The 26,440-nt window shown below is 37.7% G+C and overlaps 1 protein-coding gene and 1 non-coding gene across 6 annotated transcripts in view; one reads left to right on the top strand and one right to left on the bottom strand.

Moving 5' to 3' along the window:
• Positions 1 to 26,440, bottom strand: part of RNF130 (ring finger protein 130) — a 110,621-nt gene that overhangs the window by 3,324 nt on the left and 80,857 nt on the right. The window contains exon 9 of one of the 5 annotated variants that reach the window (XM_039880231.1): positions 20,187 to 20,374. The exons of 2 other annotated variants lie outside the window; for them this stretch is intronic. In XM_039880231.1, coding sequence (XP_039736165.1) covers positions 20,359 to 20,374 — 16 coding nt within the window. In that variant the 3' untranslated portion in view covers positions 20,187 to 20,358. Of the gene's footprint in view, positions 1 to 20,186; positions 20,375 to 21,797; positions 22,118 to 26,440 lie in introns of those variants that run through there. 2 more of the 5 variants (XM_039880233.1, XM_039880229.1) reach the window with 2 other exon arrangements.
• Positions 23,726 to 23,844, top strand: LOC120616702 (5S ribosomal RNA). The gene has a single exon (XR_005656657.1). It is a non-coding gene; the product is annotated as a 5S ribosomal RNA (ribosomal RNA).

The raw sequence follows: 26,440 nt of genomic DNA, 5'->3' as shown, positions 1-26,440 counted from the left end.
ATTCAGGCATCCTTCAATTTAAGCATACTTTAAACACGTAAATTCCAATGTTGGGGCCCCCAAATGATTAACTACTGGAACTCTTCAAAGCAAACGCTGCCTGGTACTCTATAAAGCCTCCATTTACAAACTTTGAGCTGATTCATGGCATATTTCCCTCTATGTCTCTAAATAACACGCCTGTGCTGATCCTCCCTAATTTTTTCAGTCTTATACTTTATCTATTAAATCCCACTATGGAAGATGAGGATTCCCCCCGTCCTCCCATCTTCTTCTCTACCACATCCACACATTTTTCCATTGCCCCAATATAATTACATTTTGATAAGAAAATTCAGTGTTTACATTATTTAACTAGTTGTGCTACTTGCAGCTAGGTCATGTTTACGTTTCCTTTACAGAATGACTGTGTTTTATTCTTAGAGTTTTACTGAGGTATAATTGACACACAATGAAATGTACACATTTAAAAGTGTATAATTTGACAAGTTTTGACTTATGTACACACCCCTGAAACCATCACCAGAATCAAGACAGTGAATTTCTCTATCAGCGCCAGTTTCCCGATGTCTCTCCCCTTCTTCCCACCCTACTCCTACCCCCAGGTAAATGTAGATCAGTTTGCATTTTCCTAGAATTTTATGTAAGTGCAATCATATAGTAACTTATTGGCTCTTACAAACAGAGTTGCTATGAGCATGTGTGTATGAGTCTGAGAGTGGACTGTGTGTTCCATTGGATGGGCACCTAGGAGTGGAAAGCTGCGTGTAGGTTGACTTTTCTAAAATGACTGAACCACTGAACAGCCCACCAGCAGTGTGTGAGACTTCCAGTTCCTCCGCCTCCACGCCAATGCTGAGATGCTAGATCTTTCACATTTTAGCCATAGTAGGAGTGCAGCAGCACCTCATTGTGGTTTTAGTTTGAATTTCCCTGATATTTGGCATCTTTTCAGGTGCTTATTAACCAATTGTATGTTTTGTGAAGCATTTTGTTTAAATCTTTTGCCCATTTAAAAATTAAGTTGTATTCCTATTATTGAGTTGTAAGAGTCTCTCTCTCTATATATATACATATACATATACATATACATATATGTATGTATGTATGTATGTATGTATGTATGTATGTATAAACAAGTCCTTTGTCAGATGATTTCTCACCAGAAAAATTTCAGGCCAGAAGGGAATGGCATGAAATATTCAGAGTGATGAAAAGCAAGGAACTACAACCAAGATTACCCAGCAAAGCTATCATCTAGAATCGAATGACAGATAAAGATCTTCCCAGACAAAAAAAAAAGCTAATGGGGTTCATCATCATCAAACCAGTACTATTACAAGAAACGTTAAAGAGACTTAAAAAGAAGGAAAAACATATGAATAATAAAAAGGCAATAACTACATACCTATCAATAATCATTTTAAATGTAAATAGATTAAATGCTCTAATCAAAAGATATAAGGTGGCTGAATGGTTAGAAAACATGATGCCTATAAGAGACCCACTTCAGATCGAAAGTAAAGACACATACAGACTGAAAAGAAACGGATGGAAAAAGATATTTAATGCAAATGCAAATGCAAAAAACAAACAAACAAACAAACAAACAAACAAAAAACTAGGGAAGCAATACTTATACCAGACAAAATAGACTTTAAAACAAAGGCTATAACAAGAGACAAGGACCCAGCAATTCCACTTCTGGGTATTTATCCAAGAAACCCAAAACACTAATTTGAAAAGACATGTGCATCCGTATGTTCATTGCAGCGTTATTTACAGTAGCCAAGATATGAAAGCAACCAACGTGCCCATTAACAGACAAATGGATGAAGAAGAGGTGGTACATATATAAAATGGGATATTACTCAGCCATAAAAAATAATTAAATCTTGTCATTTGTGACAACATGGATGGATCTAGAGGGTATTATGATAACTGAAGTAAGTCAGAGAAAGATCAAGACCATGTGATTTCACTTACATGGGGAATCTAAAAAGCAAAATAAATGAACACCCAAAACAGAAACAAACCCATAGATAGAACACCCACTAACAAATCGATGGTTGCTAGATGAGAGAGGGTTGTGGGAAGGTTGAAAAAGGTGAAGGAATTAAGAAGTACAAATTGCTAGTTATAAAAACAGTCACGGGGATGTAAAGTACAGCACAGGGTTTATAGTCAATGATACTATAATAACTCTATATGGTGGCTCAGATGGGTACTAGACTTATTGGGGTGATTACTTCGTTAAGTTATATAAATGTCTAATCATTATGTTGTACACCTGAAACTAATATTATATGTCGTGTAATTAAAAAATAAAAATTATTAAAAACAATAAAAAAAGAGAAGTCTTTGACAAACTTAAGGTTATTAAGATTTTCTCCTATGTGTTCATCCAGAAGTTTTACAGTTTTAGCTCTTACATTTAGATGATCCACTTCAAGTAGATTTTTGTATATGGTGGGAAATAAAGATCAAAGTTCATCTTTTTGCCTGTGGATATATTCAATTGTTTTGGCATCATTTGTTTAAAAGATTATCCTTTCCCCATTGAACTGTCTTGGCACCTTGGTTGAAAATATGTTGCTTGTATATGTATGTTTTTTCTGGGCAGTATTTTGTTCCAGTAATTGGTTTGTCTGTCTTTACACTAATATTATACTGTCTTGATTACTATAGTGTTATAAGTCTTCAAATCACGTATTATAAGTTCTGTAACTTTGTTCTTATTTTCAAATGGTATGATGGACAGAGAGAAGTGGGAGGCTGTGAGAGTACAGACAAGTATTAAATTAAAGCATTTCGTGCACTAGTGTATGAGTGGTAGGACCGCTTCTACTTTCTTAACTTTCCTATATTAAAAACTTCTATATTGAAAAACTAGGATGAATTCAAAGATTCCTGCTCTCTGTACAAAGCTGCCCTCTGAGAGTGGTCCCAAGTAAGAGATGAGATGTGTGGTCTCTGGGAGCTGAGCCTCAGTCCCAGAGGAATCTGCATAATCCAACAGGGGGAAAGAGGGAAAGATCAAACATACACATCAAAAGATAAGGAAGAACCCAACTTATTGTGTCAGTAGACTGATCAGCTGACACCAAATCTTCGGAAATGAAAATGGGTTAGAATTTACTTAGTAATCTACCCTGCTGCTAACCACTTTGAGAAAAATATAATATCAAGATTGGAACACACAGAAGCTGAATTTCAGAAAAAGGCATGATGCTGGCTTTGCCAAAGAAGCACAGCATATTTACTGATTACTGATTATTATTATTATTTTTGTTATTGGCTACATGTTATTAAATAAACCATTAATTGACGTATAACCTATATATAGATATGTGCACAAATCATAAGTATACAACTCAATAAATTTGCACAGAGAACACAACCACAAAATCACTGGATCAAGCACAGGAACCCCACCAGAACTCCACAAGTCCCTCTGTTGATCCCAATCACTAGGCTCTCCCTTCTCCAAAGAAAACCACAATCTAGACTTCTCACACCAGTTTAGTTTTGCCTCTTTTTAATTTCACATAAATGGAAACAGAGTATATATGCCTTTGTGTCTGGATTCTTTCAGACAATACTATATTGTCACATTCATCCATGTCACTAAATATAAAAGTGGTTTGTACATTTTCACTGTCCCACATTTTATTTACCTAATCTTCTACTGACAGGCATTTGCTTTGTTTCCATTTTGGAGCTATTATGATTACTGTTAGGAATTTTCTTGTGTGTCTCTTTTGTACATATGCACATGCCAATCTCTTAGGTCATACCTAGGCATGAAATCTCTGGGTCATAGGGTCTGTGTATGTTTGGCTTCAGCAGATATTGGCAGTTTTTCAAGGTGGTTGTACCAATTTTTACTCCCACCAGATGAGAATTCTAGTTGCTCTAAATCTACACTAATACTTGATATTTTCTGTCTTTCATTTTTGTACTTCTGGTGGGTGTCTAATGGTATTTAATTGTGGTTTTAATTTATATTCCCCTGATGACTAAAAAGGATGAGCACTTTTTCCTATGTTTTTAGGCTATTTGTACATCTTGTTCATCCTGAAATGTCCATTTATTTCTTTTGCTCATTTTCCCATCAAGATGTCAATCTTTTTCTTCTTTATTCTGAGTAAGACTTGTCATAAGTATTATTTATGACATTATTTATTACTTATTATTTATTACTTTGTTAGAAGTATTACTATAGATATCTTCTTCCAATATAGTATATTCTGATGAATAGAATGTCTTAATTTTAGTGTGGACCAATTTATCTATCTTTTATTTTATGGTTAGTGCTTTCTGACTCCTGTTTAAGAAAGCTTGTCTATCCCAAGAATTTGCAGATATTCTATTTTATCTTTTAGAAGCTTCATTGTTTTACTTTTCAGACTTAGATGTATGCTCTACTTCAAATTCATTTTTGAGTATGGTGTAAAGTAGGAATTAAGATCCGTTTTTTTCTTTATAGATATTCATTTGATTCAGCCCCATTTATTGAAAAGATCACGCTAATTACTACTACCACACAGTGTTATCTTTGCATAAATGCATGCTTGTTTGGGGACTATATTCTATTCTATCAAGCTATTTGTCTATTCTTGCATCAATATCTCATAGTCTTAATTACTGTACCTTTATAAAAAGTCTTAATATTTTGTTGCCTAAATCCTTACATTTTATTGTTCTTCAAGATTATCTTATTATTCTTCGCCCTTTTCATTTCCATACAAATTTTATGGACAGCTTAAGTTACACACAAATAAACATATGTGTGCGCCCCTGCTGGGATCTGATTGAAATTGCTGTGAATCTATAGATCAATTTAAGGTGAATTCAGACCTTTACAAAATTGAGTCCTATAACCTATCAACCTAAAAACATGCATTTATTTAGGTTATCTTTAATTTCCCACATTAATGATTAATAGTTTTCTTGTAGAAGCGTCACACACTTTCTTTTAGATTTATTCCTCAGTATTTGATGTTTATGTGATGCTTTTGTAAAAGGTATTTTTCTGAAAATTACATTTTTAATTGCTTATTGTTAGTAAAGAGAAATACAATTGACTCTGCTAAATTTACTTATTCAAGAGCTGATTTGTAGAATCTTTTGGATTTTGTTGTCTGTAAATAGTGACAGTTTTATTTCTTCCTTTCCAATCCTTACATCTTTAATTTTTCTTGCCTTATAATGGCGAAGACTGCCAATACGATGTTGAAAGAGATAGTCACAGCAGATATCCTCTTCCGATCTTAGGGATGTTTTTAATATTTCACCGTTATTTAAGTATGATGTTTGCTGTAGTTTTGAAAATACCCATTATTTGATAAGGAAATGCTCTTCTTTTCCTAGTTTGCTAAAAGTTGTTTTCTGTTAAAATCAGGGATGGATGTTGGATTTTAGCAAATGTTTTTTTTTTCTGTATCTATTAAGAAAAAAACATGACTTTCCACCTTGATTCTGTTAATATATTGAATCACACTGATTTTCAACCTTGACTTTTGAATAAATCTAACTTGGTTGTAAATTTTTCCTACTTATATATTGTCAGATTCATTTAGTTAATATTTTATTTAGAATATTTGCATCTATATTCATAAAAGTAATCTGTAATTTTCTATTCTTGTAATGTCTTTGTCATGATTTGGTATTAATGTTATGCTGGTCTCACTGAAGGACATGGGACGTTTTCTTCTTTTTCTATTTTCTGGACAAATTTGTGTAAGACTGGTGCTAATTCTTCCTTAATGTTAGAAAGAATTCACCAGTGAAACCGTCTAGGCCTAGAGTTTTTCATTGAGGAAAGATTTTAAACTATGGGTTTAATTTATTGCCTACATACAGAAGAATTCAGATTTCCTGTTTATTCTGTGTAAATTTTGGTACTTTGTATTTTTCAAGGAATTTGTCCATTTCATTTAAATTTAAGAATCTATTAGCATCATGTTGTTATATTTTTATCAATTTTTTTATCATAAGCATAAAATTTGCCATCTTAACCATTTTTACGTGTACAAGTCAACAGTGGTGTTTACTCACATTGTTCTGAAACAGATTTGCTATGAAACAGAACTTTTTCATCTTGCAAATCTGAAACTCTAAACCCATTAAAAAGCAACTTCCCTTTTTTCCCTACCCCCAACCCCTGATAACCACCTTTCAACTTTGTTTTTACTAACTTTATTATTTTTAATGTGTGTGGGCTCTGTAATGATGTCCCCTTTTTCATTCCAGATATCGATCATTCAGGTCTTTTTCTTGGTCAGCAGAGGTTTGTGAGTTTTATTGGTCTTTTCAAAGAAATAACTTTGTGCTTGGTTGGTTTTCCTAGTATATATTTGTTTGCCGTTGAATTAATTTACGGTCTTTATTATTTCCTTCGTTTGGTTTAGTTTGATGTTCTTTGAGAGGAATGCTTAGAACACTGATTTCTGCCTTTCTTTTGTTCTAATATATGGATTTAAGGCTACAGATCTACCTCTATCACGGCTTTAGCTGCATCACATGAGTTTTGATGTTATATCTTTGTCAGCAATTAAAATTTAAAAAATAATTTCCACTGCAATTTCTTCTTTGACTTATGAGTTACTTAGAAGCATAGCATATTAGTTGATTCCAATCATTTAGGGAAGGAACATATCACTTTTAGGGTATGGGAATATCACTTCAATTCCATTAGGAATCAAGCAGATGCAGAGTTGGGTTTCAGTCTTTGAGGTGGTTAGTCAAAAATTCTGGTTCATCCTCTAGCTGCAGGGCGAAGATTTGGAGATCTCAATGGAAAGCTTAGGGTGTTTGTCAGGGCCCGTTCTCATTGGTGGGCCCTGAACTCCAAGTCTGGTCTCACAAGCATAGGTAGACTGCCTGAGCTCTCCTCCGCTTTCAGTCTTTCAGCCACCACATCTTGGCCACATTACAGCTATTGTTTACAAATCAGCAAATGCCTCAAATGCCCAGTGTTAAACTTACCTATTCTCTGGGATCTTGGCTCCTAAAGTCCTCACCACATTTATAGATCTTCAATGTCTTACGACAGAATTTTTTAAAAAATGCTTTTCTATTTTCTGGTTGTGCTTGGTGTAATGTGCTTGTTGGACTACACAAGCTAGTAAAATATTGCCAGAAGCAGGAACTGAATCAGCTTATTGTCTGTGGCTTAGGGTTCCTGTAGTGTGGCTTAAAGTCCCTTCTAGACCATAGAATCCTGAAATCAATTAATGCAATTAAAAAAGATTTAGCAATTATTTACAAAATATAAGTACCTGATTATATGTTATTTGCTCTTTTATGTCTTTCTTCCCCAGACCATAAACTACTCATGAGTACAACTGAGATATATTTTATTTCAGTCTTTTCACGATGTGCCCATAAATACTTCATAAAATTGAGCTGATTGGGATGTATGCTGTCCCCATTAGAGATCACTAATTTGTATCCAAATAGTTTTAACTGGGAATTATCTCAGCATGAAATAAAGAGGGCTTTCACACTAAGAAACGATCAAGAAGCCAAAAATTAACCACCACTTGCTATTTCTATATACTGGTTTTAGTAGTTGTATGGCCTTAATAAAGATTATGATTTTAAATAACTGAAATGTCCATCAATTGAGGACTGATTCAATATACAATGAATTTGTTGATATTAAAGAGAACGGGGCAGATGGATCTGTATGTACTGATGTGGAATAATCTCCAAATATTGAGGAAGAATATTATGGTCCACATATTCTTTTTTTTTTTTTTTTGATAATCTATTGTTTCCAATATTCTTGGTCTCAAATTTTGTTAAGTACTTGTTCTTTGATTCAGTTCTAGTCAAGAACGAATGAAAGCCTTAGAAGTAGGGGCCTTCTCCTGGGCTGAAGGACTTTTATGGATCCTGTTTTATGGACCAGTTCATCTTTTTGGAAAGGAATAACATTACTGGGCAACACTATCCCAGGGACTTCCACAAACATCACCTTTCTAATTCTCACAGCCCTTGGGTGGCTGTTATTGCACCTTTCATTCCACTGGTGAGAAACTGAGGCTGGGAGAGGCTAAGTGGCTGACCCAGTCAGGGAGGTGCTAGCTTGGGACTCACCCCAGCCATCTGACTGCACATGGACCGAAAGCACCAGTTAACCCAGCTGGCCGTGTCGGTGAAGTAGAGAGGCTGATGGAAATTCAATGTGTTCTGCTCAAAGCTTAGTGGCGCTGGGCCTCCACAGGAACCTAAATATTGTGGACTGCTGCTGTGAACTCTCTCCTCTGTCCTGGCAGCTCGCAGTGCTTCTAGTTGAAGAAGGTTCCAGCCAGAAGCCCAGTGCAGAGTGTGGGAGCCTGAGTTTTAATGTGCGTTTGCACCCATTCAACAATAAATGCCAGGAGAGAAAGAGAGGAGGAAGAGCGAATGTTTTCAGTGGGGGGATTCTGCCTGTGACTCCACACCGGGAGTGCCCGTCCTGCCGTGACAGTGACATGAGGAGCACATGACTCTGATGTTCCCACAGTAAGTCGTAGTCCTCTGTACTTCTCGTCAGCATTTCACTGTGACCCGAGGGATTTTCAAACATGACCGGGACATTTTCCTGTTTGCCTTTACAAACTAACCGAAACCCCCAAGACGTGACTCCCTCTACTGAAGTTACGATAAGTGTATGACCAAAAGCAAGGTGTAGAAATGCATTTTTCTGGCTCTGAAGAGAATAAATCACTTGTGCCTTTGAATTCTGAATGATTCTCTGTCCATGTGTCTGGGCCATTTTTCTCTGTCATGTGTGCTGTGTGGTGGGGTCACAAGAAAAGGGCCTCCAGCAGGGAGGGTCAGGTCAGGTTTCCCCACTGCCGGGCCCTTCTGACCTGACCTTGAGCTTTTTGGGGCAGCCTAAGCAGGAAAACTTGCCACCCTGAGACATAAGGCACCAAGACACAACTTTCTGACTCAGGGTGGGAAAACCCTTGGTTAGGTAAGTCCAACTGACATTTTTCTCAAAAGGAACCTTTATGAACAACTTTAAAGAAAACAAGAGTAAAGGAACTGTACAATTTTTACAGATTTACTAGATTTCCTCTTTCTCGAAGCCTCATCAGAGACTGGCCAGGCGTTCTGTGGCTGCATTAGCTCCTGTTATTTCTACTTTTTTTTTTTTGACTCCTCAGTAAAAACTTTCCCAACACTAATGTACTGATGCAGCTCTGCTGTTCTGACGCTCTCCCATGCTGAGTAAATTCTTCCCAGAGATCTCCTTACCCATGGGTTTCTAGAACCTTCCCTTGTCACTGACCCAACTGTTTTAATCCTATTTCTCACTTGTTGGCTTGTTTGTTAAAGCAGCTTATGAACTGTAATGTCTAAACCAGCACCTCTAGCTGCTTTCTTTAGTGACCCCATTATTTTAATTTCAGTAGCCAGTCTGCATCTAATTCACACCTTCAAAAATGCATGAGCCTCCTCATGGCTCCCCACTGGAAAGCCATGCTCTGTGACAGCGTATCGCCATCCAGCCCTAGGATACTTCTCTCACGAGCTCTGCTCATATCCTAAACCCAACCCCATCACAACTCTCAGCCTCTCCTCTCACCGCACTTGGCGCACACAGGTCCAGTGGCCAGTGTGCCCCACAGCCTGCTCCATCCACCTGGTTAGCTTCTCGAAGAGGCAAAATGAATTGGGGTTAGAACACAGACCCCGGGGCCGGAATGCACTGAGTCCAGCCGCTACTTACTAGTGCTATAACCTTGGCAAATTACTGGATTTCTCCAAACCTGTTTTCTCATCTGTAAAACGGGGTTGATATAGAAAAGTGCCTACTGCATAATAAAAACTATATATTAGTTATTATTAATATGTATTTTTTAAAAAACTGTGTTTGTCATTGTGTATAGAGAGGGAGAACACACTAGTTCTGCCCTCAAATAGCTCCCTCTGTTCATTTTCCTTTTCTTTTTTCCCTCTGAGACTCTGAATTCCTCAAGTGCGGGAACTGTGGACAACTTAGCGAAAGCTGGTCAACTGTCTCAGGGCTGGCGGGTGGCCAGTGGTTAGGAACAATGACCATGGGCTGCCTGGGTCTCATTGCCACTTAATAGGTTAAGTTGATGCTGGCCAAGTTACTTGACCTTCTCTAAGTCTCAGTTTCTTCATTTGTAAAAGAGAAAGATTACTACACTTTCTTTCACTGAGATGCTGCCAAGATCAAATTTACAATGCACGTAAACCACTTAGCACAGCATCTGGCACGTGATCTGAACTGCTAGCTCTTGTTAAGTTCTCTCCTGCCCAGCTTTATAGCAGAGATCTTGAAAGACAGTTTCTATTCAACTGGACTCTTTGTTCTATTTGCTGACGTTAAGTTCACTTTTAACTGCCTTGATAAGGAACTTAGCAAAATCAGATAATCTGGTAGATTAAAAAAAAAAAAATCAAAGAACATTCAGGATCTTTCCTCAACTACTTAAAAAGTCTAAAATTACAACCTAGCTGGCCAAAGAGAAATCAGATTTAATTCCATGAGACCTGGGCTACCTGAAGCTGCCAGGTAGGATCCAGTGAGCTGCATTCCTATAGAGGCTCTTTGGGCTAAATTCTTAACAACTTTTAATCTACTGGAAACACAGAGGCTTCCCCAAAATAAAATACTCTTGAAAAACACTTCTGCATTAAACACACACACACACACACACACACACACACACACACACACACACACACACACACACACACAATAATCTATGCCTCATGCATTATAGAAGTTTGTCTAAGAAGGGTTTAAAACTCTGAAATATCACATCTGTTCCAGACTAATTTCTGGTCATTTTCCAATTCTTAAAATAGTAAACAAGAAATTATTCAACTCCATTCACTGCTTCTATTCACAAAGCTGACTTATTAGTTGACAGTATCAAGCTCATGAAGAAATATGTAACCACATTTCGATGCTAATTCTAATTCTGGCTCTAAGGGACGAATTCCATTTCAAGGAGCACATGTGCACCAATGGCACAACTTCCTTGGTGACTAAGACCATAACTGAGTGTAAAAACTTCATGATGTCGGTTAAATCTCAAAGCCACAAACACAGTGGCTCTGATTTCAGTGGATGATGACACATCTTCCCTAAGATTGATGGAAAGTCCATCTTATTAATCCATTCGTTTCATTTCTTAGCTTTGGTAAAATTTTTATATATTTGGCCCTGAACAGCACCTATGATTTTTTTTTTTAAAAGCATTGCTCTCTGCTAGGACTTGAAGTGATGTGAAGGTACATTAAGTTAATAGAATCAGTAACGCTGTCATTAAACAACCCTATGTCTCCTGAGTGTTGGAAAATAACAACGCACCAAAACCGGGAGCAGGAGGAAATGGAGCACTAATTTGATTTCCACTGGAATAAGGTTTAGTGGGGAGGACTAGACCACTAATTTACGAAAATACTGTTAGAAGGAAAAAATTTTATAGGTATTGATGTCAACACAACAGGCCCACTCTGGAGAATAAGGGCAAACGCAGTGAAACTTTCCAGCATTCAGAGTTGGCTGGATACCAGGAGGGCCGCTGAACCTGCGAATCTAGGTGGGCGAAGATGTAACGAATAGCCTTTGTGGCTTTTAAAAATCCTTTAACCCACATGCACCTAACAACAGAGCCCCAAATACATGGAGCGAAAGCTGACCCAGTCAAAGGGAGAAATAGACAATACAACAAAAATCACTGGAGGCCTCAATACCCTGCTCTCAATAATAGACAGAAAAACTAGATAACATGTAAAGGAAGAAAAGATGTGAAGAACACTATTAACCAACCAGATGTAACAGACATTAACAGAGCACTCCACCCGACAATGGCAGAAGACATATTCTCCCCAAGTGCACATGGAACATTCTTCAGGATAGACCACATGTTAGGTATAAAACAAGCCTCAATATATTCAAAATGACTGAAATCATACAATGTTTTCCAAACACAATGGAATGAAATTAGAAATCTATAAGAGAAGGGAATTCAGGAAATTCACAAATATGTGAGATTTAAACAATAAAAACTCCTAAATAACCAATGGGCCAAAAGAGCAATCACAGGGGAAACTAGAAAATACTCTAAGATGAATGCTATAAAAACTACAATGTACCAAAACTTACAGATGGGTAAAAGTGTGCTTAGAGGAAAATTCAGAGCTGTAAATGCTGATGTTAAAAAAGACATAAAACCAATAACCTAATCTTTACAAGAAAAAAGAAAACAAAGAAAAAACCAGACCCAAAGCAAGCAGAAGGAAGATAATAATAAAGATGTGAATGAAAATTAATAAAACAGGAAGTAGACAAACCAATGAAACCTAGAGTTGGTTCTTTGAAAAGGTCAAAATTTACAAATGTTTAGCTAGACTGACCAGGCAAAAAAGAAAACTCTAATTACTCAAGTCAGGAATGAAAGAGAGGACAATGCATAAATAAAAAGGATTATAAGGGAATCTTATGGACAACTGTATGCCAACGTATGAGATAACCTAGATGAAGTGACAAATTCCTAGAAAGATACAAACTACCAAAACTGTCTTAACTAAAAATAAGAAATGTGAATAGACCTATAAGCAAAGAAAGTGAGTTGGGAATCAAAAAACTTCCCACAAAAAAAAGTCCAGGACCAGATGGCTTTACTGGTGATTCTACCAAACAATCAAAGAATTAACACCAATCCTCAAACTCTTTAAAAAAACAGAAGAGGAAGAAACACTGCATAATTCATTCTATGAAGCCAGCATTACCCTGAGACCAAAGCCAGAGAAAGACACCAAAAGAATATTACAGACCAATAACCCTTATGAATACAGATATAAAAATTCTTAGCAAAATACTAGCAAACTGAATCCTGCAACATATAAAAACATAATCTCATTATGACCAATTGGGATTTATCCCAAGAATACAAGGTGGTTTAATATATGAAAACCAATCAATGTAATATACCACATAAATAAAATAAAGGACAAAACTCACACTATCATCACGATCAGCACAGAAAAAGCATTTGATAAAATTCAAAACTCTTTCATGATAAAAACACTCGACATGCTACTAATAAAAGGGAACTTTTTCAGCTTGATAAAGGGCATCTCTGAAAGCCCCACAACTAACATCTACTCAATAGTGAAAGACTGAAAGCTTCTTCCCCAAGATCAGGAACAAGACATGGAAGTCTGCTTGCACCACATTCTATTCAACATTCCACTAGCAGAGATTTGGGACAGATGCAATAAGCAAGAAAATAAAATAAAAGACATTTAGATTGGAAAGGAAGAAGTAAAACTACTTCTATTTACAGGTGACATGACCTTCCATATAGAAAGTTCTAAGGCCTCCACTAAAAAAATTATTAGAGTTAGCAAATGAGTTCAGCAAGGTTGCAAGGATAAAACATCAATGTATAAAAATCAATCATATTTCTACAGAAATTAAATAAATGGAGATACATTCCCTGTTCACGGATTAGAAGACTTAAGATGATACTACTTTGCTCCCAAGAACACATGGAATGTACATCTGTATTTAGAGCAATTCTCCTGGGAGACAACTCAACTGAGGACCAAGTGGAACAGCCTGAGGCTATGTGTGGGTGTGTGTAAAAAGTACACACATGTGTGAGAGAGAGAGAGAGAGAGAGAGAGAGAGAGAGAGAGAGAGAGAGAGAGAGAGAGAGAGAGAGAGAAAAGGAGGAGGAGAGGGAGAAGAAGAAAAGAGGAGGAGGAGGAAGGGAGAGTGGGAGGGAGAGGGAGAGAGAGAGGCGCCCTGCATGGAGAAGGTGGTGGGGGAAAACCAGTGGGCTCCATTGTTTCCCAGGCACTTGTACAGCAGGCAGCAGCTCCACCTAGGTTCTCTGGCTGATCTGCAGGGCTGCTGCAAGCATTCCCAGCCACTCCACCAGAGCTAGCTCCAACAGGAGGAGTAGGGCACCACAGTGTGCACACACTAGGCCCCTCCACCTGGAGACTGACCCAGTGGGCACAGCAGGATGCTGCTGCATGTGCCCAGTGGGTTGCATGCACACACGGGGCTCTCCCACCGGAGACTAGCAAACCACTGTGGTACCTGCACGCAGGACTGCCCCATCTGAAGAAAGTGCAGAACAAGTAGGATGCTGAGATGTGCACACTCAGAGCAGCCTGGACCCAGCTCAGTCAACAGAGCATCGAGGGTGCTCTGCATGCAAATGGGCAGCCCTGCCTGGAGCAGAAGAGCAGGAAGCGTAGACACACCAGGCTGCCCACTCCAGAACCCACTTCTGGCCAGGTGGCACACAAACGTCTGCCCTGACTACAACCAGCCTGCCCAAAGCATCTAGCACACGGCATCTAGCACACAGTCTACATAGAGGCCACTTTTGCAATATTGGAGGAGAGAGCTATTTTATCGAATTAATAGGAATGAACACAGAAAATTAAACAAAATGGGGAGACAGAATATTCCCCAAATGAAGGAATGAGAAAACGTCTTGGTAAAAAATTCTAACAAAATGAAGATAAGTAATATGCCTGATAAAAAATTCAAAGAAACAGCCATAAGGATGATCAACAAATTTGAGAGTGGAAAAGAGGACTCAGACAGCACTTCAACAAAGATAAAAATGTAATACAGAACCAATTCGATGAGAATACAACAACTGAAGATGAAGACTATAATAACTGAAATGAAGAACACGTGAGAAGGCATTAGAAGGGGCAGAAAGTATATTTGAAGAAATAACAGCTGAAAACTTTCCTAATCTGGGGCAAGAAACAGACAACCAGGTCCAGGAAGCACAGAGAGTGCCAAACAAGATGAACTCAAAAACACTTACACTAAGACATATTCTAATTAAAATGGCAAAGTTAAGGATAAAGAGACAATCTTGAAGGCAGCAAGAAGGAAACAAGTCAAATATAAGGGAAACCCCATAAGGCTATCAGCTGATTTCTCAGCAGCAACTCTGTAGGCCAGAAGGGAGTGGCAGGAAATATGAAAAGTGCTAAAAGAAAGGAACTTACAGCCTAAAACATTATACCCAGCAAGGTTGTTCAGAACTGACAGAGTGAGTTTCTCAGACGGGCAAAAACTAAAGGAGTTCATCACCACTAAACTGGCTTTACAAGAAATGTTAATGGGTCTTCTTTATGCAGAAAAGGCCAGAACCAGAAATAAGAAGATATAAGAAAAAAAAAAAATCTCACTGGTAAAGGCAAACATATAACAAACACTGTGAATCAACCACTTAAAAAGCTAATGTGAGGGTTAAAAGACAAAAGTAGCAAAATTAACTATAACTAGAATAGTCAGGGGATACATAAAACAAAAAGATATAAAACATGATATCAAAAACATAAAGAGTGGAAGGGGGAATACAAATGTAGTACTTTAAAATAAATTTGAACTTAAATGCCTATCAGCTTAAAACAGACCATATACACATATGTGTACACACACACACACAAACACATTCCATACATGGATATATGGAACCTCATGGTAACCACAAACCAAAAGCCTATAAAATATACACAAAAAATAAAGAGAAAGGAATCTAAACAAAACACTAAAGAAAACCTGTAAATCGAAAGGAATTAAAAGAAGAAAAAAATACAAACAAAAACAGCTAAAAAACAATTAACAAAATGGCAGTAAGCACATACCTATCAATAATTACTTTAAATGTGAATGGACTAAATTCTCCAATCAAAAGACATAGGGTGGCTGAATGGATAAAAAAACAAGACTCCTCCATATGCTGCTTCCTAGAGACTCACTTTAGATCCAAAGACATACCGAAAGTGAAGGAACGAAAAAAGATATTCCATGCAAATAGAAATCAAAAGAAAGCTGAGGTAGCAATATGCATATCAGACAAAATAGACTTCAAAACAAAGAATGTAAAGAGACAAAAAAGGACATTACATAATGACAAAAGGGATAATACAAGAAGAGGTAATAATAATTGTAAATATCTACATATTCAACATAGATGCAAATATTAATGGACATAAAGGCAGAAATTAACAGTAATACAATAATAGTTGGGGACTTTAATGTTCCACTTACCTCAATGGAAAGATCATCTGACAGAAAATTAGTAAGGAAATACTGGCTTTAAATGGCACATCTGACCAGACTGACTTAATAGACATTTATCAAACATTTCATCCCCAAACTGTAGATTACACATTTTTCTCAAGTGCACATGGAATGTTTTCCAGAGGAGACCACATACTAAGTCACAAAACAAGCCTCAAATTTAATAAGACTTAAATTATATCTAGTATATTTTCTGACCACAATGGCATGAAACTAGAAATCAACTACAAGGAGAAAACTGGAAAAAACACAAATGTATGGAGATTAAACAACATACCACCAAACAATGAATGAATGAACGAGGAAATCAAACAGGAAATCAAAAACTTCAAGACAAATGAAAATGAAAACAACTTTCCAAAATTTATGGGATGTGGCAAAAGCAGTTTTAAGAGGAAAGTTCATAGCTATACAGGCCAAGCTTAACAGAAAAAAAATCCCAAATAAACCAACTTAACTTTATACCTAAAGAAACTAGAAAAAGAAGAACAAAATCCAAAGTAAGTAGAAGGAAACAATAACAATCAGAACAGAAAAAAACAAAATTGACAGACTTCTAGCAAGACTCATCAAGAAAAAAAAGAGAACATGCTCAAATAAATAAAATTAGAAAGAGGAGAGATTACAACATCAGAGAAATACAAAGGACCATTAAAGTATACTAGAAACAATTATATGCCAAGAAATTTGACAGCCTAGAAGAAATGGATAAATTTCTAAAAACATATGACCTAAGGGTAAACCAGGAAGAAACAGAAAATCTGAACAGGCTGATTACTAGCAATAAAATTAAAGCAGTAATCAAAAAACTCTCAACGAACAAAAGCCCAAGTTTCACAGGTGAATTCTACCAGACATTTAAAGAAGAATTAATGCCTATTCTTCTCAAACTACTCTAAAAAACGGAAAAGGAAGGAATGCTTCCAAACTTATTGTATGAGAACAGCATTACTGATACCAATACCAGACCAAAAATAGAATTACAAGCCAATATCTCTGATGTTAAAATTTTCAACAAAATACTAGCAAACCAAATTCAACTATACATTGAAAAGATCATACACACGATCAAGTTGGATTTATATCAGGGATATAAGGATAGTTCAATATTCAGAACACAATTAATGTGATACATCATATCAACAAAACCAAGGATAAAAATCATGATTATCTCAGTGGATGCAGAAAAAGCATTTGATAAAATTCAACATTCATTTGATAAAAACTCCTAACAAAGTGGGTATAGAAGGAACTTATCTCAAAATGATAAATGCCATATATGATAATTCCACAGCTAACATCATACTCAATGGTGAAAGATGAAAGCTTTTCCTCTAATACCAGGAACAAGACAAGGAAGCCTACTCTCACCACTATTATTCAATATAGTATTGGAAGTCCTAGCCACAGCAATAAGACAAGAAAACAAAATAAAAGGCATATGCACTAAGATGAAAGAAATAAAACGGTCACTATTTGCAGATGACAAAATATATATAGACAACCTTAAAGAATCCACCAAAAAATAAATGAATTCAGCAGAGTAGCAGAATACAAAGTTAATATATAGATATGTCACATTTTTATACAGTAATAATGATCAGAAGGAGAAATTAAGAAAACAATCTCATTCACAGTTGCATTTAAAAGAATAAAATACCTAGAAATAAATTTAATGATGGAGGTGAAAGACCTGTACTCTGAAAACTATAAGATGCTGAAGAAAGAAATTGAAGAGGACACAAATAAATGGAAGGATATACTGTGCTCATGGATTAGAAGAATTAATATTGTTAAAATGACCGCCCTACCCAAAGCAATCTAAAAGGTTCAACACAATCCCTATCAAAATAGCAATAGCATTCTTCTCAGAACTAAAGCAATAATCCTAAAATTTATATGGAATCACAGAAGACCAAATAGTTAAAGCAATCTTGACAAAAAAAAAAAAAAAAACCCACAAAAAACAAAATGGAGGTATCAGGCTCCTTGATTTGAAACTATACAAAGCTATAATAATCAAAACAATCTGGTCCTGGCACAAAAACAAATAAATCAATGGAACAGAATAGGGAGCCCAGAAACAAACCCTTACTGAAATGGTCAATTAATCCATAACAAAAGAGGCAAAAAAATACCATAAAAAATGACAGTTTCTCTAACAAGTGGAAAAACTGGACACATACAAAAAAATATAAAACTGGACCTCTCTCTTAACATTATATACAAAAATAAACTCAAAATGGATTAAAGACTTAAATGTAATTAATAAAATCATAAAAACTCCTAGAAGAAAATATATGGTCAACTATTTGACAACAATATTAGAATTATCTTTATAGATATGACCCCTTAAGCAAGGGAAACAAAAGCAGACATAAACGAATGGGACTTCCATCAAACTAAAAAGCTTCTACACAGTGAAGGAAACCATCAAAGAAACAAAAAGACAACCTACTGAGTGGGAGAATACATTCACCAATGATATATACCAGAAGGGGTTAATATCCAAAATATGTAAGGAATTCATACAACTTAACACCAAACCATCTGAGTAAAAAATGGACAGGGAACCTGAACAGACATTTCTCTGAAGAGGACATATATCTAGATAGCCAACATACATACAAAAAGTCCAGTATCAGCAATCAGGGAAATGCAAATTAAAACCACAGTGAGGTATCACCTCACACCTGTCAGAATGGTCATCATCAATAAATCAACAAACAAGTGTTGGTGAGGATGTGGAGAAAAGGGAACCTTTATACATTGCTGATGAGAATGTAAAATTGTATAGCTGCTTTGGAAAACAACTGGGCAATTTTTCAATAATTTAAACTTAGAGTTACCATATGACCCACCAAGTCCACATCTAGAAATGTACTGAGAGAACTGAAAATATATGTTCACACAAAAACTTGTACACAATGTTTATAGCAGCATTATTTACAATAGCCAAAAAGTAGAAACAACCCAATATCCATCATTGGCTGAACAGATGAACAAAACGTGGTATAGCTATATCACGGAATATTATTTGGCCAAAAAAAAAAAAAAAAAAAAAAAAAGAATGAAGTACTGATACATGCAACACATGGATGAACCTTGAAAACATTACTGGCACAAAAGGCAACATACTGTATGACTCTATTTATATAAAATGTCTAGAATAGTTAAATCCATAGAGACAGAGTAGATTAGTGGTTTTTGGGCTGGCAGGGGGAGGGGAGGGGAGAGAGGTTACCATTCATGGGTACAGGGCTTCTTTTCTGGGGTGATGAAGATGCTCTGGAGGTACAGTTTTGATAGTTACATGACCTTGTAAATATACTAAAAACCACTGAAATAGCTCACCCTTTAAAAAGGTAAATTTTACGGTATGTGAATTATATCTCGATTAAAAAAACAAGGAAAAAAAATCTTCAACCCATTACCAATGGATATGTTCTCGTCCTGAGATATACTGAGGTGGAAGGCTGAGAATTCACTGCTCAAAACGTTTTACACATACTGGTAATCCTTCAAGCATATGATTCAATATGACAAAATATTTCAATATTTTCCTCGTCAGTAAAGCAAAAGTATTTGATTTATACATGTAAAATTGCTCTATTCCAACTTTTTAGAATTTGCTGTTTTAAAGAGAATGCTATACAAACTAGGTTAAAAAAAGTCAGATATAATTTATTACTAATCAGTGTGTATTTTGGAAAATTTTCTTACATTCGTCCCTTCATTCCATAAATATTTATTGAGCACTTACTGTGTGCAAAGCACTCTACTAGGTACAGGGACACAGTGGCAAGTGACACAGTTTAATGTCCCTGCTGCTGCTGTGGAGCTAGAAAACAAAATGGAGTAACATGTGCCTGAGGGGGCACTGCCACACAGATGTCCATACGCTTGGGTCCTATTTGGTCAGAGTAGGAGCCAAGGAGAAATACAAACAGAAACAGCATCACTGTCCCTCCCGTGAGGAGTCATGAACACGTTGTCTCTGAAACACGGAATTTGGGTATATGATCTTCAAATCAGCTTTCCAAACATGGGCGGGTGAATAACATTCAATAGCACAGTCTTTTTATTTTATTATTTATTTATTTTAATACAAAGCTTTGGCATTAGCAATTTTATGAAAAAATAAAATGTACTAAAAATAAATGCTTGTGTGGCATGATTGGTAAATGATGCACAAAAATAGGTTCTTTTTCCCTTCAAGGCAATCAGTCAGAAAGCAGTTTTTTTCTTCTTCAAAACCATTCTATCCTATGAAACAAAAGGAAAAAAAGACAGAGGTCAAGAATTAGTGAAAGGGTAGTTGTCGATGTTTTAAAATAACAGAGAAAGTGACCTTAATTGAAGGGTGGCCTGGGGTCTGTTCCCAACTATTTCCCAGCCCCATCTGGTAAAGCCAGTAGCCATGAGAGTTTTCCTGAATCCAGAGCTTCAGGTCTGTGGTCGTGTGGTACATCGTTTTAGGTGTGTGTCAGTGCTCTCAGAAGAAGTGTGGGAAAAAGTACGGGCTAACAGCATCTTGTTTAAAAATGCAGGGACAATCACACAATTTACAACTTTTCCTGGTTTGAACACAGGCTTTAAATGCAGAGTGTCCTGAAATCTGCAGCTGTTTACTTTAAAAGGTGCTTTCCCCTTTATACCTCGAACGAGAATGTCATTATTTATTGTGAAATCAGATCTGAAGAGTCCAGACTTCCAGGTACGTAAGGCTCTCTGAGGGGGAATTCCCTAGACTGCGTTGGTGTGTGTGTGTGTGTGTGTGTCCATCTGTCCATAGATCAGGTACCTGACGGTGCCTCAAGCCTTTCCTCAAGCCTTTCAATGGTTCCTGCACTGCCCTCAGGTTAATGCCGCCCGCTCCGCAGCTTAGAGCTGTGGGACCACCCTTCCTGAATCCTCGTACAGTCTGGTTCATTTCTATGGTCCCAATTGTGTCTTTGGTTCTGCTCTCTCTCCTCTCTGCTGAGTTCCAGGTCCATACTTCAAACCACTTCATCTTCGTTATCATACAATTCTCCAGCATTTCCTGATTTCATCTTCCCCTATCACGCAGACTTCCTCCTTCAATTTTTTATTTATACCTAACTTACCCACCTGCCTCCAGCCTCTATCATGCCACAGCAACTTCTACCATGCCACAGGAATCATCTTTTTGCTGAAAAGCCTTAGTCTTTACTCACAAGGATAAAGTCCACACTCCATAGTTTGCCTACACCGCCACCATCACCTACAGCAGACACATCGAACCACACAACTCCCTAACCCAACTCTGCTTTCCCTCAGTCTGTGCCTTCCTTATGCCTGGCCTTGTTCCAGAGTACACTCCGTCCAGGAAGTTTTTTTGACTCCCCCAGGGAAAAGTGGCCAGTGCCCCGGGGCTGTGATGCTGAGCCAGTGCTCACTGCACACAGGCACTCCCTCGCTCTTCTGTCTCTGTCAGTGCAGGGTGCATGTGGCCCTTGTCCCTGGAGAGAAGGAAAAGGCCACTCCTAGCACCTGCACGCCATGCCCACGCTTTTGTATTTACGGTCGTCCTATTTAAGATAACACACTGTCTTCATGATATTTCCCCAGAAAAGCTGGATATCAGACATAAGGGCTTTTAATGGGCTAATAAAAAAATTTTCAACTTACTTTATTTTGCTGTCTTTGTAAAAAATTAAACAACTAAAGCAGCCATAACATTAAAGGCACTTCTGAGAATTAAAAGAAATGACCACTGTCAAAGACAGCAGAGTCTAATCAAAGGTCCCACTGCCTTTAATCCTCTTTTTGTCATCACGTTTTCAGAAAACCACATTTGTCTTTTGAACCACAATTTGGAGCACGGCTCTCTAGAGTGGTCAGGGACAAGCGTGTCAAGGAAAGAGGTGGAACCAGAAACCCTGGTCCTGAGTGCCATGCCCTTCTTCCTATGGCATTTCTTGGGGGTCACCAGTCCACCAGGGCCTTGGGTTACTCTTCTGTGTATCTTTCTCAGGCTCAGAGTGGCTAAAAGGAGATGTAAATAAACAAGGGAAAAAGAGTTCATGAGTAAACTGGGGCAAGTCCAAATCTTTGCTAGTATTGCTACAAAAAAAGGCTATCTCAGGAAAATACACAGAGCTGTGAGTAAATACACATAAATGTGAATAAAAGGTATTAAGTTGAGAACTAAAAATTCAAAGTTTAGATTGGTGTTTCTCCAATCACAAGCTGTAACCTGTTATTGGATTGTAAAATCAATGCAGGAGCTCACAGCTATCTTTAACAGTACAACAACGAAGTACAGAGAACAGACCAGAGAATACTGCACGTGTAAGGAAAATGTTTGTCAAACTTCCGTTCCAATTATACACATGGGAGCACTGGGTCACAATGTAAAATGTACTTCTTACAGTGAGAAATGGTAAAAAAATAAAAAGTTTTAAAAACACTGCTTTTGATACTTAAAGTTCTAAAGGAAGTGGCCAGCAGAGAACGCAGCCCCCGTCCTTTGGCTCTGATCTCGCCCAGGAAGGAACACCTGGGGGACGCAGTTCAGGAGGGACTCTCAGAACCAGAAGGGGCCTTGGACTTCCACCATGGGTCGGACCTGCCTCTGAGCAGCTTGTCTTGCAGCCTCCGTCCTAATAAGCAGCGCCTGGCAAGCTCACTAGCTCTCAGGACGTCCACGCCACGGTGGGCAATTCTGATTGGCAGAAGGTGCTTTCGCACATTAAGTGGAAATCTATCTCCCTGGGCATATCTCCAGAGCTCCAGTCTGCATGGGAAGTGTGGCCTCTGAGCCCTAGGCAGTCATCATCCGACTGTGAGCATTAAATGGGGCCACACGGGGAGCAACAGAGCCCAGTACAGGAAGTTCTTGCTAGGAGCTATTCTCATCATCAGGAGTCCTTCAAATACCTAGAGACAGCTCTTGCATTACCCGGTCTCCTCTTTTTCTAAGATAAGCATCCCCAAGACATCAAATGATGAACTATTCAGACCCTTTTATACTGAGATATGTTAGTGTTCCTCAAAAAAGTCGGAACGAATAAGAAATACTGAGTAGAGTATTTCTTTGAGCTGTTCTAGACGTTTTTACCATGACCCCTCTGAGGAGCATGGCTCACAAGGCGCTGGTGGGACAGCGGAGTCTGCTGACTGGCCGCAGAGCCAGGGCTTTCTGGTCTTGGGTGATGCTACAGGGTTTGACATTTGCTCCCATTATTCCTTCAGGCTGACCACGGCAGATTCATTTCCTCCCACTGAGACAGTTTCTTGAATCTTGAATGTCTGAGCTACACTCTTCCACAAATTTTAGGACATGATTTCTGTGAATCCATATCTAGGAACTGAGCAAGGGCTATAGAGGATACCTAGCTGAACTTCCCATTCTACTGAAAATCTCTCCTGAACCATCTGCACATCTTATAACTTGTTCCTCAAATAAAAAAATATATTTACTTTTCTTATAGTGTGGGAGAAATAGCTTGATACAAATATAAGCCTTTTAATGATGGCCTTTAACAAAGTTTATTTGAATAACGAAAAGGAAGAGAAAACCTCCTCTGGGAATTGAACTTCAATAACCTTGCTTACTTAGGTACTAAGGAACGGTGGTATGAAAAGCAAATATACTATGGCTATGCCACCCTGAATGTGCCTGATCTCATCTGATCTCTGAAGCTAAGCAGGGTCGGGCCTGGTTAGTACTTGGATGGGAGACCACCTAGGAATACCAGGTGCTGTAGGCATTAAAAAAAAGAAAAAAAGAAAAGAAAATATATAAAAATAGACTGACCTTACATTTATTTGCTTCTTTGACTACTATCCTGCTTATTTTGCAAAGTCTCAAAGATTTGCAGTGTTAAAATAATTAAAGCACTTTGTCATGGTTGCGTACTTAAACAGTATTTCATCAAAAGAGAAGGGAAGTGACCCCAGGTACATGGACTTCGGATTGATGTTGGAGTTAAACCAATAGCATCAAGCCGTGGAGTGCATGGTGAGGATGGTGGCAGTGCTTTCACCCCTAGGGGGCAGTAAATCACGCACTGTGGTGGAAGCCTGGGTGGGTCTGGTGCCACATGCCTTCCCTTCCATCTGGCCGGTACTACTTCATCTTGCCCACAGGTTTTCACAAGTGAGTAGATTGGGTCAAGGTCTTGCTGAAATTACAATACACAAGTTCAGTGTAATACAGTCAGAAAAGTAAACTGTAACAGTAGGTAGTATACACTGAGGTAAAGTTTACTATTTCCTGACAGATCACTAATGTGAGAAGATGGATCTATTTATATAGAAGACTATCTTACAAATGAATGAGGTTACCTAGAAAATTAAGTTATTAAATTGAAAAGGTAATCTCGTTTTGGCTGTAAGTTTTTGGTAAAGGCAAAAAGGGAGATAAGATAAATTTCAAAGAATTCATTAATGAATAATTATGAATTTATTTGCTAAAATAAACTTTTCTCTGGAATTAAAATCACATAGGAATTTTTCATTCATATTTTGGGGAGACACTGAGTAAGAGTGACTATTTTTTTTTATCTCTTAAAATTAAAAAGGTTTTTAAAAAATTTGAGTAAATCATATTATTAAAAAATCAATACATAAAAGCACAACAGGAGAAAAACATCACCTAAACCAAGAGTGCACTAAATTGAGATAATCACTATTAATATTCTGGTGACCATCATTCATGTGTCCATGTGTACATACACACACACATGCTCTCTCTCACTCTATTTCCTTCTCAAAATGGGATCATGAAAATCGTCTTTCAGGGTGGTTTTGACTGAAGGCACAGAAATAATATTCAAATGAACAACTGCAGTATCAACCTTCCACAAAGGCCAATGGGAGAAGGGTTGGACTAAGACATGGATCTAAGATCAATGACTTAAATTCTGAGTCATGCAGGAATTTATGCATGGAACTGAAATATTGTAGCCCAGGTTCTCTAATAGGTAACATGTCTATTGAGCATTCTCTAAAATACCTGATGTAGGAACCGAGCATCTGGCAGATTCTGAGTGGCAGCAAGGTGATCATTAAGTTACTTAAAAACTTTCTAAAAGTGCCCAGAGTACCACTATTCACTGTGACTGGTTTTCACTCACTTGTGGAATTTTTAAGAAGTGGGCTTACATTATTATCTAGTCTGATGGGTCGGTATGGAGTAGGCAAAAGAGGTGACTGCATGTGAAATAAACAGTTCCCCCCCCAAACTGAGGTTTGACTCACAGGCACTCACAGAGCTCCTATGACTCTATTCTATTTCATGGAAGAAAAGTAGATTCACTTGCCAAATGATCAAGGTAGATGGCCATCTTACAGAATTTAAAGACCCTCAGAGAAATTATTTTGGCTAACATTTATTGAGCACTTATTATGTACCAGGCACTGTGCTAATAAGCACTTTTTGCGCTCTCATAACAACCCTACGACGTACTTTGACCGTTATTCCTGTTTTGTGGATGACTAAAAAGAGCTTCGGATAAACATAACTGCTCAAGTCTCACAAGTAAAAAATGGAGGAGCAGGGAGTCAGATCCAGGTGTATCTGCCTTTAGAATATGAGCAGTTAACACTGTGCTGTGTTGAAGTGAGCCCAAAAGCAGCAGCTAGCTGTTGACCTGTTGGATGAGGCCACAACTACTCATCTGAAGGCTGAAGAGTGCCAGCTAATTATGTCATCTCCCCAATATGTAATAGGTCAGGGATGCCAAGGCACTTCTTAAGGGTATCTAGCCAACAGATCAGCTGAGAGGTAATAAAACATGTCACTGATGTGGAGGTCACTTGCCCACTGTTTCTACAGCTGGACAATGAAAATTCAATTGAAATCAATTCCATGAGCTTGGTTGGTTATTACTGATCAATTAAAATGGCAGACAGAATGTACTATGGATAGCATGTGACTTCCACCTGTACCATTTAGGTTCGAATTTGGGCAGTGTTCTGGGGACGCTTCCATCTTGAAGGAGTTTGCCTGAATACTAGTAAATGAAAAGACTGAATAATATCCTACAGTTAACTGCCCCAAATTTGAAACAAAACAAACAAAACCAAAACCCTTTTCTATATCTGACTCCTGTGGAAAGATATTCTTGGAAAATCACTGGATCAGAATGGACCTTAGCAGTCATCTAGCCCAAGTTTTCGTCATCTGAAAAACTCACCTACGGTAGCCCTGACAAGTAACACGCAGCTGCCTAGTCCTGAGCATGCCCCCATGCCCCTTGGCAAACCATCTCATTGGTGAGTAGCCTCGCTGACAGAGGCTCTTCTACAGAGGTGAAATCTGCCTTCCTGTAACCACCTTTTGGCCCTCATTTTGCCCTATGG

The sequence above is a fragment of the Pteropus medius genome, unplaced genomic scaffold, assembly GCF_902729225.1.
Source record: "Pteropus medius unplaced genomic scaffold, Ma_sr-lr_union100, whole genome shotgun sequence".
In the NCBI taxonomy this organism is placed as follows: Eukaryota; Metazoa; Chordata; class Mammalia; order Chiroptera; family Pteropodidae; genus Pteropus; species Pteropus medius.
The sequence above is the reverse complement of the archived record's forward strand: the minus strand, read 5'-3'. Positions and strand labels throughout refer to the sequence as shown.